We start from the raw sequence: 19,740 nt of genomic DNA, 5'->3' as shown, positions 1-19,740 counted from the left end.
ATACAATGTTATTGCAATTGTAATGAGGATCACCTATTTTGCATTATATTTGTATGCTTTTGAAAATCAAATAAAAAATATATTGGAAAAAAAATAGGTAGAATACTTAGCAACTACATGCATTATATATGGAAAAAAAATTCATAACATGCACCACCAGTCTGTATAGGTACCTACATATGGAAATAGTTTGCCAGCATTACTTCCTTTCCCCCAGCAGATTAGTTTTTCTATTCATTTCAGATTTGAACAAAATGATAAAACATTTTGGGAAAAACACACAACCTAAGAGTCCAGCACTGGACGCTATTACTGCAAATATCTCCACCGCCACCATGTATTTCCCTCTGGTGCTCAGATGAGCCGGGATCATGGAGATCCAGACACTGCAGAACAGCAGCATGCTGAAGGTGATGTACTTGGCCTCATTAAAACTGTCCGGTAATCTCCTCACCATGAAAGCCAGAATAAAGCTCACCGTTGCTAGGAGCCCCATATAACCCAACATGGAGTAGAAGCAGATATCTGATCCTCCATTACACTGAATGATGATCTTCCCAGGATAAGACTGAGTGTCAAAGTCCTGGAATGGGGGAGAAACAGATAACCAGCTAACACAGATGACAACTTGTATAGATGAACACAACAGCACTATGGTATAAGGCAGCTTTACATTCAGCCATTTTCTCCAAGGGCTTCCAGGCTTGGTGGACTTAAAAGCAACACAAACCATAACAGTCTTAGCGAGAAGTGAAGAAACGGCTACTGAGAAGAAAATCCCAAAACTGGTTTCCCGAAATCTACAAGTTACATCACTGGGACGACCAAGAAACAAGAAGATGGAGACGAAGCTGAGGATGATGGAGACCAGGAGGAGATAACTCAGGTTCCGGTTATTAGCTTTAACAATAGGAGTGTCCCGGTAGAAGATAAATATTCCAAATATGAAGCCAGTCACAAGACATCCGAAGACCGAGACACCGGAAAATATAGAAGCCATTGTGTCATTTTGGTAAGAGATGAATTCCAGGACTTTGGGCAGGCATCGGTCTTTCTTCTCATTTGGCCATTCATCACCTTGGCATTTAATACAGTTTTCAGTATCTGTAGAAATATTTCATAAGACATTAAATGGTACATCCATCTATCTATCTATCTATCTATCTATCTATCACTGCATTCCCACGAACGTATATCAGCTCGGTTTTCACGCCGAGCCGATATACGTTGTCCTCATCTGCAGGGGGGGGGGGGATGGAAGAGCCAGGAGCAGGAACTGAGCTCCCGCCCCCTCTCTGCCTCCTCTATGCCCTCTGCACTATTTGCAATGGGGAGAGGCGGAACGGGGGCCGGGCTAATTCTCGGAACTTAGCCCCGCCCCCGTCCCACCTCCTTTCATTGCAAATAGTGCAGAGGGGTGGAGAGGAGGCAGAGAGGGGGTGGGAGCTCAGTTCCTGCTCCTGGCTCTTCCATCCCCCCCCCCTGCAGATGAGGACGACGTATATCTGCTCGGCATGAAAACCGAGCCGATATACATTCATGGGAATGCACCCTAACAGTGCTGTAGCTACCACTGGGCAGGAGCACAAACGCTTTGGGATGCTGACTGCTTTTGTGAGGGTGTGGACATTAACACTCTCAGAACCTGTTTCTGCTGCTAGCTGCCAGTCCATGAATGGAAGCAGGCAGCTGATCAGCAGTGGCAAGAGGCATCAACATATTCATGATATATACCAAGAGGTAGCTAAAGACTCAGGGGCCCAGGTACAAAAGTTCAGCTAGAGCTGGATAAGAAAGAGTTAATACAATTAAAATGGTAGTTGTCATAAAATGAAGGACAGAAGTATCCCTATTAAAGGGCGTGAAAATGAGACAGCAGCTTGTATGAAGAAACGAAAACCATGTCTGTTTAGCAATGCAGCAAAATGTGCCCAATCAGCATATACATAGATAAGAAAGGAATTTCTATTGTGTAAGATCTATAAAAGGTGCATGCCCCCTATATACAGGCTTCAGAATAGGAGATTACTCTTCTGAATCTGTATTGATACAAATGAAGAAGACATCTACTCCTGTATACCTCTCCGTACCGCCTTTTCCTGAAAATAAGACCTTTTTAATATTAATTTCTGCCCCAAAGGAGGCACTAGGTCTTATTTTCAGGGGATATCTTATAACAACAGAAGAGCACTGTAATCTCAATCGTGGCGCTGTGCCTTGCTTTTAGTTTTCGCTTTCAGTGGGAGTGTTCCTGCCTCAGACAGCAACTTTAGCACATTCAAAAATTAATGAGGTGGACTAAATGCGAAAAAAAGGAACAAACAACGCTTGAAAATTGCGTTCGAGCACACCTCTGCAAGCTGGGTGTGAGTGGGAGCTGCCTCTGATTGGTGAGGCTGTGACCAATCAGAGGCAGCTCATACAGCAGGCGGGGATTTTAAATCCCCGGCTGCTGAATACTACAGAGAGCAGTTCAGGAGAACTGCCGGCCAGACGCGGCTGAACTCCGGCTGCAGCGGAAAGGTGAGTATACATTTTTTTTTTTTTTTTACACATTTTAGGATGATTTTTAGGTAAGGGCTTATATTTTTAAGCCCTTCCCGAAAATTCATCCCGCGCTCGCCGGCAGCCCATTGCTTTCAATGGAGCCGGCTGTATTGCCGGCTCCATTGAATTCAATGGGCTAACATCGTTCTTCTCTGCCACAGCTGTTACAGCTGTGGCAGAGGAGAACGATCTTTATGCTGACATACTTTTTATTTTTGATTTTTACACATTTTAGGATGATTTTCAGGTAAGGGCTTATATTTTTAAGCCCTTCCCGAAAATTCATCCTGCGCTAGCCGGCAGCCCATTGCTTTCAATGAAGCCGGCTGTATTGCCAGCTCCATTGAATTCAATGGTCAGTGCTCGTTTAATCGAGACGAGTATGGCGTGGTGCTCATCTCGAGTAACGAGCATCTCGAGCACCCTAATACTCGAACGAGCATCAAGCTCGGACGAGTATGCTCGCTCATCTCTACTAAGCATACTTTAAACTCCCCGCCCTCCATTCCCCCATTTCCTATTTCCCCCACACCTTGCCCTCCCCCCCCTTCTCCCCTCCCTGCTCCCGTTTGTCCCTCCTCTCTCGAGCACCTTAGAGGTGCCTAAGAAAGAAGACTTGAGAACACGCTTAGGGGAGAGGAGTCTGTCTTTTCATGTTCTATTTACTGTTCTATGGTTTTAATGTATAAATAATGCTCCAAGTTCTGTCTGGACTAGGAAAAACTCGATCTTCGACTATAAGACATGTATGTTAAAAAATTTGAAAATGCCAATAAATCTTGATTCCAAAAAAAAAATAAATTCATAGGTATGTAGGTGTTGCGCAGTTCACCCACATGGTGAAGGTCTTAATTATTTGTGCAGTAGAAAAGTGGTCAGTCCCTGCATCTTCTGTAACCTCTGTAGTTTCCACTGTCCCCTGCAGAGACTGGGGAATATCCTTTTATAACAACATCAGCAGAACCTGGAAATCTGGATGGGAATGATAAGACAGAGGCTTCTACATGGTATAAACAATGGACTTATAGTGAGTAGCTGATTAGGGCAAAAGCGCTGACAGGATTCTATAAGGGTGCAGACAGAATTTATCAAAAAAAAGATGCAACATGAAGTGATTTAGCATCCTAATGTTCCATAGCTGCAGGTGCAGCGTTGGTGGCAAAGATTCAAAATGTATGAAATGAGTTGGTGGTTCTGGACAATGTGCTTCATGATAAGAACACAGTTGAATCTGGGGAAAAGTTTATGAAATATCTCCAAGAGTTAACCAGACAATTTACTAATGAACTCATTAGAGGGCTACTAGAGGCTTTTCAGAGTGCACATGGATCAGTCAAAAATATTATGCTAGATGTGCTAATATATTTGCAGATCAGGAATATGACATTAACACGGCCACCAGTAGAGAAGCACGGCTGTTCAGAACCTTTTTATTAATGGGTTACAGGAGGAAATAAAGTCAGAATTGAATAAGATTTGTCTTGAATGTATGTTCATCCCATTAGAAAACAGTCATCAATAGTGGAGAGAAGTATTGAGGAACAACGTAATAAACAAAGAAATCAGAGAAGCAGTCTTCAGTGCCTGTGATGATTTCTCTGACTGCTCCTCCTGGTGTGACTATAGTTCCGAGTGACATAAATGTTGCAGGAAGATATACTAGACCAAGTGGAGTGAACAGAGAAGAAAGGAACTGTATTATGGTTGTGATGAAAGGCATTACATGGGGAAGGATTGCCCTTCAAAGGCAAAGAGTAGAATTCAAGAACAGACTCAAATACAATTGGTCATTACTGATATACAGTCAGACTAGGATGTTGGCAGCTCCAGCTGTATCCCAATAATTAAAGTTCCCTCTGATCCAGGTCCAAGTACAACTGTTAAATTAACACTACCCCATGGGAAAACAAGAGGTTTCATCAGTGATACTGCAGTGTGCCGATCCTTGGTAAAGCAGTGTGATGCACTGACAAATTTGATAGCAAAAAGAAAAATAAGAGGAATGGGTTTAGATGGACCGTATTCATTATGACAGACTAAACCACTCCAAGTACATCTACCAGACACTGTTAACTTACATATTTAAATGTTGGTGTTAGAAAATTGCCCAGTTAACCTAATTGGAACAGATATATTAAGAGTCATTAATACAGTCATACGGTTGGGGAAGAAAGGGGTTACAGTGACAGGACCAGTGCATGAGGAAGTACTCACTGCCCTTATAGGGACAGTGGAGGCTGATGAAATAAATAATTTCCATGATGATGACATTGAATCAATGTTGCAAGAAATACCTGAATCATTGTGGGTAAAGGACAAAGCAAATGGGGGCCTTTTAAAGGTAGCCACAGTAAGAAATAGACTAACGCAGAATGCTGAAATTCCCTTTAACCTGTTTCATCATAAGACTGATGCTAAGGTGTGCTCACACAAAAACATGGAGGAAAATAGCAACCTCCAGGGTATTTATCCTCCAGACTTCATGTGGTGATTTATGGAGCCACTTCTTGTATCAGAGCTCTTGCAACATTTGCCATTCTCAAGGAAAAGGGTTGCTGATGTAGTGCTAGATCTCCCTCTGTGTCCCATTCACTGCAGGAATTACTTTTACAAGCAAAAAACAAAGCACTTGTCAATGGCAAGATTAAATAAATATGAAGTAGCTCTTTTACCACCTCCAAATGAGACAAGAGATGTACAACACTGAATTCAGCCACGCTCCTTCCTGATGTAAGTGATGAGGAAACAATATAGTAGGATTGTTTTGAGTTGATGAAAACAGAAATTAAACCACTTGATAATGTCAGTGAGACCCCATTTTTTAATGCAGGGATGAATTTCTATTTAGATGGCTCCAGTTTTTACCATGAGGTTAAGCCACATATGGAATATACTGTACATGCCCAAACAGGTGGGTATCATAAACGTACAGGATGACATGAAGTAACATACCAAAGAAGCAGAAGGTAATAGAAGAGCAGACCTAATATTTAAAGCTATCTAATTATTACCCTTCTGTGTAAATGTATGCATGGTGCAATCTGTGTTAGGGAGGATTTCTTACAGAAACCCCAGGAGCAGGTTACTGCTCAAGAAAAAGAAAAATGGCCAAAAGTGACAGGGTGCAGAGATGCCCGTTTCTGCTTACCTAGTGTACTCCACCCAGTGACCTGTGCTCTCTCCCATGGGCAAACACATAAATCCAGAAAAGCTATGGTGTGTCTGGTTAAACAACACCGGATACTAACTGAACTGAGAGAAACTCTAAGACATCCTTAACAGTATATTTGCAAAATCCCTATTGCATTACAAGCACGAACTCTATTTGTGTTGTAACAAGGGTGGCCGTCTCATGTCCTCACTAATAAAAAATGCTAGGGGAAAAACACATATGACTAGTATTGGTGACAGGTCCAGAAAGCCATATCAGGAATCTACAAAAATAGCGTAAATTTCCCAAGAACAAATGAACAAATCTGATAATCATGAGAGAAGCCAAAGCCAAAAAAAATCGAGGAGTTGCTATCTTCTCCCCCTCCCCCCTCCCTGAGCCTAGACAAGGCATCTGCATTGATAACACTAATTGCACTTGAAAAATTAACCTCAGTCCTAAATTTCTTCCCACTACGCAAAAGCCCTGGTCCAGACGGTTTGCCTTTAGCATATTATAATTCCAAGAGATAATACTACCACAATTGGACCTATCATTTAATGCCCTACTAGAATGTGCATAACTACCCAAACAAGCTTATACTTAAATAAGGGAAAGACCCCTCCTCTGCTGTAGCTACCGATCTATTTCCTTCTAAAACCTTGATATTAAATTGTGGGAAAAACTCCTCCCTAGAAGGATTAATAAAGCCATCCTAAATTTGATCAACTAAAAACAATCTGGCTTTTTGGCAGGTCGATAGGAAAAAGAAGCCACAGTTACCAGCACTATCCACTGGCTTTAGAGTCTTCTCCCACTCCACACAGCCTCTATTATCTATAAGTCTCTGTGAGCGGTAAATTACCCCTAGGTATCAGCACAAGACAGTGGGTTACTTTTTTCAAGTCACAGTATAGAGCCTCCGCTATCTACAAATCTCTGTGAGCGGTGAAATAAGCCGCCGTTGTCAGTGTTGTACAGTGGGGAAATTAATTTGGGTCCTGCTCTATTCGTAATCCGCCATGATGAGGAGTAGGGGTAAGGGTCGAGGATGCAGACGTCCAAGTGAGGGTGTGGGCACAGGCCAAGTTCCTGGTCCATGTGAATCACAGCCGGATGCTGCGGGATTAGGAGAGAGGCAAGTATCTGGGCTCCCCAGCTTCATATCACAATTTAAGGGTCTGCGTGGTAGACCTTTATTACAAATAGAGCAGTGTGAGCAGGTCCTGTCGTGGATGGGAGAAAATGCGTCCAACAATGTATCGACCACCCAGTCTTTTATGCAGTCCACTACACCCGGCTTAGGGACTGCAACTCTGAATCCTTTGGCTGCTGCTCCTCCTTCCTCCCAGCCTCCTCGCTCCATGAAAATGACAAATACTGATGAGCAGGCAGACTCCTAGGAACTGTTTTCGGGTCCCTGCCATGAGTGGGAAAAAATGGTTCCTTTCTCACCTGAGGAGTTTGTCGTGACCGATGCCCAACCTTTGGAAAGTTCCCAGAGTCCGGGTGATGAGGCTGGGGACTTTCGGCAACTGTCTCAAGAGCTTTTTGTGGATGAGGATGATAAGACACAGTTGTCTGTCAGTGAGGTAGTAGTAAGGGCACTAAGTCCGAGGGACGAGCGCACAGAGGATTCAGAGGAAGAGCAGCTGGACGATGAGGTGACTGACCCCACCTGGTTTGCTAAGCCTACTGAGGACAGGGTTTCAGAGGGGGAGGCAAGTGCAGCAGCAGGACAGGTTGGAAGAGGCAGTGGAGTGGCCGGAGGTAGAGGCAGGGCCAGAGTGAAGAATCCCCCAAATGTTTCCCAAAGCACCCACTCGTGGCAAGCCTCTGTGCAGAGGGCTTGGTGTTCAAAGGGGGGGATATTTTTCAGTGAGAGCGCAGACGACTGAACAGTGGTGTACAACCTATGTCGCACCAAGATCAGCCGGGGAGCCACCACTACCAGCCTCACCACCACCAGCATGCGCAGGCATATGATGGCCAAGCACCCCAGAATGTGTCACGAACGCCATTCACCGCCTCTGGGTCACATCACTGCCTCTTCCCCTGTGCCCCAACCAGCCACACAGATCCAATCCCCTCTCAGGACACAGTCAAAGCGCCTCCCGGCCTGCACCCACACCCTCACCTCCACGGTCCTCCAATCCATCGAGCAATGTTTCTCAGCACAGCATTCAGCTGTCGCTAACACAAGCGTTGGAGCTCAAGCGCAAATACGCCGCCACCCATCCACACGCACAAGCTTTAAACGTGCACATTGCCAAATTAAACAGCCTGGAGATGCTGCCGTACAGGCTTGTAGAAATAGAGGCTTACAAAAACATGATGGCGGTGGTGGTACCACGCTACTCAGTCTCCAGTCGCCACTATTTTTCCCAGTGTGCCGTCCCAGCCCTACACCAGCATGTCTCCCGCAACAGTAATCATGCCCTCACAAACGCGGTTACTGGGAAGGCTCACTTAACCACGGACACGTGAATAAGTACTGGCAGGCAGGGCCACTATATCTCCCTGACGGCACATTGGGTGAACTTTGTGGAGGCTGGGAGCGAGTCAGAGCATGGGACCGCTCACATCCTACCCACACCCAGAATAGCAGGTCCTACCTCGGTGCTGGTAACTGCAACGTTTTATGCCACCTCCTCCAAACCCTCCCCCTCCTCCTCCTCCTCCTCCTCCGCCACCTCTACCTCTCAATTAAGAAGTGTGAGCACATCACCAGCAGTTGGTAGCGCATGGCGCGGCAGCACAGCGGTGGGCAAGCGTCAGCAAACCGTGCTGAAACTAATCAGCTTAGGTCACAAGAGGCACACAAGCCCCAAGCTGCTGCAGGGTCTGACAGAGCAGACCGACCTCTGGCTTTCGCCGCTGGGCCTCCAACCGGGCATGGTCCTCGGAAAGTATGAGGGGGTCTACCCAGATGGTGAGCGTCGATGCGGCAATCATTAGCGTTACCATCCCGCTGCTTTGCCTGCAGAGAAGTTGGCTGCAGAGCATAAAGGCCGCTTTGCTGTTAGAACAGGAGACGGGGGATGACAGTATGTCGCTTGATAGCCGGACCACCCTCATGTCTATATCTCAGCGCGTTTTGAAGAAGGAAAAGGGGGTGAGGGGGAGGAGAGGGAAGAGAAAGCTGGGCACACTGCAGAGGGTACCCATGCTGCTTGCCTCTCATCTGTTCAGCGTGTATGGGCTATAGAGGAGGAGGATCCTGAAAGTCATCTTCCTAGTGAGGACAGCGATGTGTTGCGTACAGGGACCCTGGTACACATGGCTGACTTAATGTTAGGCTGCCTTTCCCGTGGCCCTCGCGTTAGACGCATTCTGGCCAACATGGATTACTGGGTGTACACCCTTCTCGACCCACGATATAAGGAGAACCTTTCCACTCTCATTCCCAATGAGGAAAGCGGTACGAGAGTGATGCAATACCACAGGGCCTTGGTGGAAAAAGTGATGCTAAAGTTTCCATCGAACAGCTCTAGTGGCAGAAGACGCAGTTCCGAGGGCCAAGTAGCAGGGGAGGTGTGGGAATCAGAAGGCATGTCCAGCGCAGGCAGGGGAACACTCTCCAAGGCCTTTGCCAGCTTTATGGCTCCACAGCAAGACTGTGTCACCACTCCCCAGTCAAGGCTGAGTCGGAGGGAGCACGGTAAAAAGATGGTGATGGAGTACGTAGCCAATCGTACCACCGCCCTCCGTGATGCCTCTGCTCCATACAACTATTGCGTGTCAAAGCTGGACACGTAGCACGAACATGCGCTGTACGTCCTGGAGGTGCTGGCCTGCCCAGCCGCTAGCGTCTTGTCAGAGAGGGTATTTAGTGCAGCTGGGGGAATCATCGCGGATAAGCGTACCCGCCTGTCAACTGCCAGTGCCGACATGCTTATACTCATAAAGATGAACAAAGGCTGGATTTCCCCAGACGTCTCTTCTCCACCGGCGGAAAGCAGCGGAACCTCTCGCTGCAACATGAGAAAAAAGCATTCTCTATTACCGGAAAAAAAAGGGGGAATTAGCTTTATCAATCACTCTCGGATATTATTACTCCTCCTCCTCCTAAAACAGCATGTCATCACGCTGAATTGCCAATTTTCTGCGGGCCAAAAGGCTCAGCTTTAAAGTTTTTTTCCAATTTTTAAAGTTTCAAAAGTATTGATACTTTAACAGAAACCAATTTTTTTCACCGGGCTGCCTCCAGACAAATTAAGCAATAGCGAGCTGTATCTTTAAAAAATGTTTATGTGCTTCACCTGCCCTCGCGGTTGAGCAATTGTTCAGGGGTGCACTTGTACTCTTGGTACACCATTTTTTCTGGCCCTCGCCTATACTGTTATCTAACTAATTTTTCTGACCTTCGCCTACACTCTTGGTCCACCAATGTTTCAGGGGTTCGACTACACTCTTGCTACAGAAATGTTACATCAGTCTGCCTATACTCCTGGTACACCAATGTTTCAGGGGTTCGCCTACACTCTTGCTACAGAAATGTTACAGGGGTCTGCCTATACTTTTGCTACAGAAATGTTACTGGGGACTGCCTATACTTTTGCTACAGAAATGTTACTGGGGTCCGCCTATACTCTTGGTACACCAATGTTTCAGGGGTTCGCCTACACTCTTGCTACAGAAATGTTACAGCGGTCTGCCTGTACTTTTGCTACAGAAATGTTACTGGAGTCTGCCTATACTTTTGCTGCAGAAATATTACTGGGGTCCGCCTATACTCTTGGTACACCAATGTTTCAGTGGTTCGCCTATACTTTTGCTATAAAAAATGTTACATGGGTTGCCTATACTCTTGCTACAGAAATGTTACTGGGGTCTGCCTATGCAGTTTCTACTGAATGGTTTGCCTATACTGTTGCTACAGAAATGTTACAGGGGTCTGCCTATGCTGTGGGTGCACAAAGACTTCCCATCGCAGTGTTTTACCTATCTGGCACAAATACACTGTCTGACTAGGGCAGAAATGTGGGACGAGGCCAAGGTCCTTGGCGGGGTGAAACTCTGCCATGTTTGGGCACTCTGATTTCTTCCTGTGTAATACCATCTTTGTGCACTGACAGCATTGGCAAGCTCAAGGAACTTACAGACTTCCCCTTGCGGTGGTGAGCTATCTGAAACCAACACAGAATGAATAGTGTGTGGACACATGGATTTCCCATTGCTATGTAACTCGCGGCACCTTGGGTCACACAACGTAGAGGCTGGGACCGAGCCTGTTCCATGGCCTGCTCACGTACTTCCCACACAGACTATTGCGGGTCCTACCTCGGTTATGGTTTCTTGGCCTTGTTATGCCACCTCCTCCTCCTGCTTGGGGTCTGAGGTTCAGCACTGGGCAACATGTATTTTCTCTCGTATTACCACAGTTATCTGAGACACTGGTTTGGGCCAAGCAAAAGGAGCGATTCTGCATTAATGAGATGTTCACAGCTGCACTAGCATCCGAGTCCGCTTTATGCCCACGATTACTGAGGGTGTGAGCTGAGGTTGATGTCCTTGGCAGGGTGAAACTGCCTTGTTTAGGCGCTCTGATTTCTTTGTGTAATACCATGCTTGAGTTCCTTGGGCTTGCCTACGCTGTGAGTGCACAAAGACTTCCCATTGCGGTGTTTTACCTATCTGACACAAATACACTGACTGACTAGGGCAGAAATGTGGGCCGAGGTCCTTGGCAGGGTGAAACACTGCCATGTTTGGGCACTCTGATTTCCTCATGTGTAATACCATCTTTGTGCACCGACAGCATAGGCAAGCCCAAGGAACTCAAAGACTTCCCATTGCGGTGTTAAACTATCTGACACCTACACAGAATGAATTGTGTGGGGACACATGGATTTCCTATTGCTATGTAACTCACTGCACCTTGGGTCATCCAAGGTGGAGACTGGGACTGAGCCTGACCCTGGGCCCGCTCACATGCTTCCCACACAGAGTATTGCTTCATCGTCGAGATGTGTAGAAGTGCTGGCACCTGAGTCCCCTTTATGCCCATGTTTGCGGCTCCTCACAATTTTGTGACGGAGGTGGCACGGATTTGGAATGATGATCGTACGTCAATTTATCATCAATTTTCAACAGCATTGTGGACTATCGCCCACACTTTCAAAGAGGGTCGCTACCTAGCCCTGCCAACCCTCTGCAGTGTGTGCCTCCGGTTCCTCCTCATCCAGTACACACTTATAAATAGACATGAGGGTGGTGTGGCTATGAAGCAAGCGTGTGGCATGAGGGCAGCTGAATACTGCGCAGTGAAACTTTTGTGTGCGTTGTGTGCGTTGTGAACGCAGGGTCGTTCCAAGGGGTTGGACAGCAATGCCAGCATGTAACCCAGGAGAAGAGGCAGCGGTGTCACTCACAGGTAGTGATTGTCCTTGGTTGCAGGTAGTGTGGTGCTTAGCTAAGATGTGCCAGCACGTGTGCCATCCTAATGAGGGTTTGTCCGAAGTAAATTTTAGGGGGGTGACATCAGACTCTTGCCCCCATTGTGGCTTAATAGTGGGACCTGAGAGCCTGAGATGCAGCAATGCATGCTGCCCCTGCCCTTCCCAATTTGTTTCTGTGGTGTTTCCATGACTTTCTGATGTTTTCTGGTGTTTGACAAGTCATCACCTATGCGGATTATAGGTCCCATACAAAAATGCTCAAGTCGCCCATTGACTTCAATGGGGTTCGTTACTCAAAATGAGCTCTCGAGCATTACCAAAAGTTCAACTCGAGCAATGAGCACCTGAGCATTTTGGTGCTCGCTGATCTCTAGCTTCAACCCCTGGCACCCACAGATGCCCAATGGTTGGTCAAGGTAGATGAAATATATAGATTCAATGAGTTAATGAACTGGTCAAATGGATCTCATGAGTAATTTAGAAGTACTAGGCGACCTTAGTCAATAAGATTCCATACACCTTCCATTCACACTCAGGACGGTCTAGGTACATAGTCAACCTCTGTGTCATATATTCCCTTAACCTTCTTCTTCCTTAATATAATTGGGAAATGTCTCTTTCAAGTTGCATGATTTCTTGAACTGTACGTGATTCCACTGCTGCTTTCAGTTGTGTGATATCCCTGCAGTATCAGCTTTGACAGTAGCAATCCTTTGTGTTCTTTGATGGCCAGGTCTTCTTTTGCCATTGTTCTGTTCAAGCATTATAGATTTTTCTAGTGACTCTGCTCGCATTATGTTCCCAAAATACATGAGTCTGGTCATCTTGCCTCCAGTGATACATCGGGTCTTATACTATTCAGGACTACTCTGTTTGTTACTCTCTCCGTCCAGCAGCTGTTACTATGAGGCTGGTCAGGGACCACGGGTTGCAGTGGCGCGGTTCGCCGTTGCGTTCTGGGATGGTGTTGCGCCTACATTCAGGTCGGCGAGCGGCAGCGCTGTGCTCTGGTGTGCGGGCGCAGCATGTGGGCTGCTATGAGAGGCGCGCGCACTCTACCTCTGTGAGTTATAGTGGCTGGCTGGGAGCTACAGTCAGCCAGCTTGATTGGTCTCTGCCCAAGGGGCAGAGACTCCTGAATATAGTCTGGCAGCTGATGAGAGCAGTTGCCAATTATTGGCTCCGTTCCCTGTGTGTCTGACTTTGGTCCTGCTCCTGTGAAAGTTACCTTGTCTGGATCCAGCTCTGCCTGTGTTCTGTGGATTTCCTGTCGTGTTGGTTTATCTTTTCTTTCCTGCCACTAGGCAGCGTAAGGTCAGTGTTGGCGGACAGAACATGTCCACCTTTGGGTCTACCTCCAGGAAAGGACATTGGCGTGGATGAGGGTCAGGGAGTCCCGCGCCGTGCATACCTGTGCACCCTACTAGTACTGTAACATAATAACTGACCCAAAAAAATATTTTCCTGTGGGTTTTTGAGGTGGGTTTCACGGTGTGAATGGAGTCCTACAATATGATCACCGGTCAAATTCGTGACCTGGCCGGGATGGTTCAGACCTGTCGGGGCATCTCAGCCATCATGAGCAGCGGTTGGTTGTGCCCGCTGATCCAGTACCTGAACCTAATTGCCCATTACCCGAGGTGTTCTTGGGGGACCGGAAAAAATTCTTTGTCTTCCGGGAGGCTTGTAAGTTGTTTTTTTGCTTGCGGCCTCGTTCTTCTGGGTCCGAACCCCAACGGCTGAGAATTGTTATGTCTCTGCTCAGAGAAGGGCCTCACTTATGGGCCTATACTTTACCGGCTGATTCCGCTTGTCTGCAGTCTGTAGACTCTGTTTTCATTGAGCTCGGGAATATTTTTGATGAACCCGATCGTGCAGGTTATGCAGTCAGTAAGTTGTTGGCTCTACGCCAGGGGCGCCAGTCGGCAGAAGAATTTTGTTCTAGTTTCAGGCAGTATTTAGGTGAATCTGCATGGAACGACTGTGCGCTCAAAAATTTGTTTTTGGTAGGCCTGTCTGATGCAGTAAAAGATCTATTGCTGTCCCATCCGTCACCCTCTACTTTGAATCAGGCTATGGAATTGGCAGTCAGAGCTGATCGTAGACTCAGGTCTAGGAGGGAAGCTAAGCTAGAGTACCGTCAAGAACGTGGTGCTAAGTCTCTGGCAACTTCTACAGCCTGTACCCCATTGTATGGAAGTGGACGGTTGAGTCCTGAAGAATGGAGGGGGTTCCGGGTTTCAAACCAACTCTGTTTCCACTGCTGCAAGGCTGGTCATCGCATCGCGTCCTGCCAGGAAAGGCAGATACGGAAGCAGCAGGAAAACGTCAGCTCCTAGGTGACTGTCGGGAGGGTCATCTAGGAGGTCAGGTACTCCCTAAATTACTGGTGCCTTATAGTGTGTCTTACAAGGCCTTTCACAGGGTGGGACAGGCATTTATTGATTCTGGGTCGGCCGAGAACCTTATCCATTTGCAGTTCGTAAGACCACTATTACAGGATTTTCAAGCTGCGTTCTCTAAGAAGCTTTCTGAGGTATTACCCCACACAGCGAATGGGATTGTAGGATTGATCTGGTCCCGGATAGTCCCATCACTAAGGGGGCCATATTTAATCTGTCAGGTCGGGAGCATGAGGCTCTTAAATCCTATATTCCAGAGGCTGTAGCCAAGGAACATATCAGACTATCAAAGTCAGCAGCTGGAGCAGGCCTATTTTTTGTTGAAAAGAAAGGTGGGTCTTTGCGGCCTTGTGTCGACTATTAGGCTTTAAACAAGATCACCATAAAAAATTAGTGCTCGCTTCCTCTGATCCCTGATCTGTTGAATCAGGTGGTGGGAGCACGCTGGTTCTCTAAGCTTGACCTTTGGGGGGCTTATAATTCTACGTAATAACTCTGGTGATGAGTGGAAAACTGCGTTCAACACCCCTTTGGGGCATTTCGAGTGTCTGGTTATGCCCTTTGGGTTATGCCGTGCCCCTGCGGTTTTTCAGAGGTTCATGAACGCGGTAAGCAGTACATGTAAGCAGGTCTTGCAGCTCCTTATCTTGCTGGGATAAGTTCCTTTTTCTGTGTTAGAGGGCAATGCACACCTGATAATAAGGTCCCTTAAATTTGGAGGTTGCCTGTAACACAAAAGAGGAGGGTGTGGGAATATGGATTTCAGACAGTCATCCTTGCGTAGGGTATGATGGAGTGTATTTGTAGTTTCCCTGATTATGAAATATGGGAAACCCAGAAGAGGTAACACGCTGGCCTGTTGACCCCCTTTCATCAATTTATAGACTATAAACTTTCACGTTCCTTGTCACTGGACTTATTACACTAGTGGCCAAAATTGAGGAAATCTTTTGTAAAAAAGTGTACTTTTGAGGTTTGATGGCTCATAACACCACTTTATTTTGAAGTAATACCATAACATTATATGGTATATATGTATATATATATATATATATATATATATATATATATATATATATATATATATATATATATATATCACTGGAAAGGTAATTTAATCAGGAATGTAATACAATACAATAAACACAATAAAGTTTTGTTCAATTGTCTGTATGCTATCAAAAGTTATAGCCAAGTAACCAGAAGGAGGAAGCACAACTAACTGAGGTTGATATGAAGTAGAATCAAAGAAACATTGACTGGTAGAGTTGGACTTCCAGGGTCATCTGGTCCAAACCTCTGCTCAGTGCGGGATTTACTAAATCATCCTAGATAGATATTTTTCCAGCCTTTGTTTGAACACTTGCATTGAAGGAGAACTCACCACCTCCCTTGGTAACCTGTTCCATTCTTTGATCACGCTCACTGTCAGAAAGTTGTTTCTAATATCTAAGCTGTGTCTCCTCACTTACAGTTTCATCCCATTGCTTCTAGTCTTTCCTTGTGCAAATGAGAATAGGGCTGACCCCTCTGCACTGTGACAGCCCTTCAGATATTTGTAGACAGCTATTAAGTCTCCTTTAAGCCTTCTTTTTGCAAGCTAAACATTCCCAGATCCTTTAACAGTTCCTCATAGGACATGATTTGCAGACTGCTCACCATTTTGGTAACTCTTCTCTGAACTTGCTCCAGTTTGTCTGTCTTTTTTAAAGTGGGGTGCCCAGAACTGGACACAGTATTCCAGATGAGGTCTGACTAAGGAAGAGTAGAGGGGGACCCAGAGGATGCATGTTTTTACATTGCTGGGGATTAAAGCCCAGAAGCCCAGGATGTAAAAACACTATGGTCTGGTTACTAAGGGATTAAGGAATTGAAATACATTTGCAGGATGGAATGATCCAAAGTTCCAGCTCAGTGATGTCCAAATCTTATTTACGGCTCCAGGACATGTTTAGTGGTGATTGCTGCTAAAAGAGGATCTATGTTATTAAAGGGAACCTGTCACCTCCCTACAACACCATGCACTAAGTTATGGCGCTGTTTGGGGATGTTACACAGCCGGGTGATGTTTTTTATACACACCCGCTCCCTGGTTCCTGCCACTGACGTCCTTGTACTGCACAAAAATTGGACTCTTTTCAGATTGCTGTCGGTGTGCTCTCTTATAAACGTCTATAGTAGAACGCACACATGGCAATCTGAAAAGAGATTTCCGTTCACATGGCAATCTTAAAAAAAAATTTCCGTTCACTGTGTGACTTCAGTGGCGAGAAACACAGAAACCTGGGAGCAAGTGAGTATAAAAATATATATCCCCTGGCTTCCTATCACCTATCTAACAGGACCATGACTTAGTTTATGGTGTTGTAGGGAATTAACAGGTTTTCTTTAAATTTACAGGTTCACATTGCTATATTAATTTTTAATGGTTTTCTGACTTTGGTTCACATGACCTATGCTTAAACCATTCCCTTTTAAGAACACAGAAGAATGCATTTTGACATTCTATTTTTGGATAATTAGAATCACAAATATTTCTTGGAATTGTGGATACAGTCTGAAGGCCAGAGTTATTCCAGAGATGATATCGAATGTCCAACAGAATAGTCAGTGTGGGGGAGTTTATCCTCTGGTAGTGTAACTTTGTGCAACATTGTGTTAGATTGCAAAATGTGTCTCCAGATGTTAGTTTGTTTTTGCCAGAATAATGTTCCACTTTGAGAAGATACTTTTATAGCCAAGAATGTATGTACTCCTATACCTTGAATCATGTAACCATGCCTAGAGCGGCCCACTTGTGTACATTGATTAACACCCCTTTCATGATTTAATAAAGCACAGCAATGAGCAGAGGAGGGCAGCAGAACCTGCCTACATTGACTGTTGGACATTTTTGGGTCTGAGTCTTCATTGTTGGGCATTGTCACTGGTGACTGATTATTTTAATTCTACCTGGTATTGGTGATTTCTTACGGACTTACAGAAGTGCTTTACCAACATACTTTTTCTCCATGTACTTTGGATGATTATTTTATGCGTTCAATGAAATGTATGAATGGTAGAGCATTTTTGTTTTTAGTTTAATTTGATTAGGTTTATCTATTTGTCTATTATTGTGATGGAGCTGACACATTTTTTAGTAATTATTACAGAAATACAGGTAATTCCACGGGGTTCATTTATTTTTTCTTTCCTATGTACATCCTTTTGGTACATCACTGTCATCATCACCACCTACTGCTCATACTACCATATACCGGTTATATTGGAGATCTCCCCTTCTGCACACTGGACGCAGTCATAGCAGCAGGTATGGATTGTTTCTCTTGCCTTTTTCCTGCTTCCAGGTGAACATTGGTCGGAGCAGCGGGATACTGGGATCTGCAGGAAAAGACAAGAACCTTTACTACAAAGATAAAACACACATGTATGATAAGAGGATGTAAACCATATAATGATGTTATAGAGCGGACAGGATTTACATAATCACCTACATAATATAACTCTTCTCACCCCCTTTGTGTGTTTCCATGTTATAGACTGTGGATTTATGTGAAGCTTTTCACCACTGACGGCCCACGGAGTAAAGTTTCCTACTTCAACCTCATTTCATGGCCATTTCTGTGTGTAACCAGTTTATTATCGTATATGGATGTACGGCTTCTCCCTGCTCATTAAAGTAATATGATGGTCTCATGGGATCCGGTGAGGACTTCATCATTTGTATGGAGCGCTGTAACTTCCGTCTGTTTTGTATAAATCCAGTTACTGAGTTTTCTTCATATTTGTCTTTTATAAATAAGAACATTTCATGTAGAGCTTTTGCCAGAACTTCTATTGTAGGATACAGTCTTGTGGCGCCCCCCGATGAGAAGATATTCTTTAGATTTGGTGCAGCACTGCTCTGAGTATAGTTGGACACTTTATTGATCTTATAGTGTGATATGAAGAAATCTATATTATCTCTCTTGGATATATCATTTAATAATTTCCAGTAGGATATTTTTTTGTTCATCTCATCATGTTTCTTGTATATTTTTAGAAAATCCTCCAGCCATGGAAAAGGTGATGGAAACTGCACTGCTAGACTTCCATTAAATACTGATTGCCCTTCATTTATCCTTTTGAGAGCAGTAGAGATCCAGGATGGTGAAAAGATGAGGGTGCTATATAAAAATATAGATGGGTAAAGTCGTATTAATTTAAGTATATACATAGAGAAGGACCCGCACATTATAATGATGGTGACTTGTGGAGTCTTTAGAGCTTGTAAAATCCTATCATAATTTTCCCCTGTAAATTTTATGATGAAGGCGGCACAGATCCCGCGCTCTCTCATGTACTTTGTTAGTATCTGCAGCTCATTTTCTCCAGTTTCATCATCCGATACTATAATCCCAACCCAGGTCCAACTAAAGTGCTCCAACAGTTCGGTGATCGCCATATTGTGGATGTGGTAATTTTGAACCATTCGGAAAACATGAGGATAGAGGAGTCTATCAGATAATGAGGGGTCGGAGGCGCCATAGCTGATCTGCAAAACACAGGAGAAAACGAAGATCATTTTGTACAGACTGTTCTCTGTCAATCAGTTAGTAGGACGTCCTCGGTAATCCAAAACTCCACATACAAAACATATTCTGTTAGGCTGTATTTAGATTTGTTAGAGAAAGTTGTGCCCAAGAGTCTCAGATGGAGATCGCATCACACGGCACATGGACACCCCATCTGTGCGCTGTGCAGGGCGCCAGAAACTTCACATTACATGTCCCATTGTCTAGCGAGATTCACATGAAAATAGGACATGCAGCGATTTTCCAACAGAGACTCTTGGTGTGAGCAAAAAAAATTGCGCATGTGAATGAGCTCAGTCAAAGGAATGGGTTTATTAGCTATGGCCACCTTTCAGAGGGGACTGGTGACATGTCCACTGATATCAGTTTGTCTCAACAGCCCAGAACATTCCCTAGGATGGAACTGCAGTGGGGGATGCATATGTTAACCAGCCAGTCACAAATGTACTTTCATTGTGCACAGAGCCTGCCGTGGCTCCATCCTCCGGCTATGCTAACAATAAAGTCATGGGAAAAATGTCAGACAGCGCTTCAGAAAGGGTTACTAAGTTAGTTCCCCCTGGCAGCATGTCTCATAGAGCACAAAACATTCCAGTGGAGCAAGAGAACTCTGATTCTATCTCATTACAGGACTCTGAAGCCACAAGATCAAAAGAACAATTGAA

The 19,740-nt window shown here is 45.1% G+C and overlaps 1 protein-coding gene across 1 annotated transcript; it reads right to left on the bottom strand.

Annotated features, from left to right (window-relative positions):
- Positions 1-199: 199 nt before the first annotated feature.
- On the bottom strand, positions 200-18,945 carry LOC136573465 (vomeronasal type-2 receptor 26-like). Its single transcript, XM_066574756.1, has 4 exons — positions 18,160-18,945; positions 18,015-18,104; positions 17,759-17,882; positions 200-1,104 (listed from the first exon to the last, which is right to left on the bottom strand). Exons 1-4 carry the CDS (start codon positions 18,943-18,945, stop codon positions 200-202), a joined length of 1,905 nt encoding a protein of 634 aa, XP_066430853.1.
- Between the last annotated feature and the right edge of the window lie 795 nt (positions 18,946-19,740).

The sequence above is a fragment of the Eleutherodactylus coqui genome, chromosome 7 (assembly GCF_035609145.1).
Source record: "Eleutherodactylus coqui strain aEleCoq1 chromosome 7, aEleCoq1.hap1, whole genome shotgun sequence".
Lineage (NCBI taxonomy): Eukaryota > Metazoa > Chordata > Amphibia > Anura > Eleutherodactylidae > Eleutherodactylus > Eleutherodactylus coqui.
Note: the sequence above shows the minus strand (reverse complement) of the source record. Positions and strands in the feature narration are given on the sequence as shown.

Bases quoted from the DNA above. Each gene is read 5' to 3' on its own strand.
- LOC136573465 (XM_066574756.1), bottom strand. From the start codon at position 18,945: ATGGCGATCACCGAACTGTTGGAGCACTTTAGTTGGACCTGGGTTGGG. The intron at 17,883-18,014 runs GTGAGAAGAGTT...CTTTTCCTGCAG, and splicing joins CATGGAAACACACAAAGGGG to ATCCCAGTATCCCGCTGCTC. The intron at 1,105-17,758 runs GTATATGGTAGT...ATATTTCTACAG, and splicing joins GGAGATCTCCAATATAACCG to ATACTGAAAACTGTATTAAA.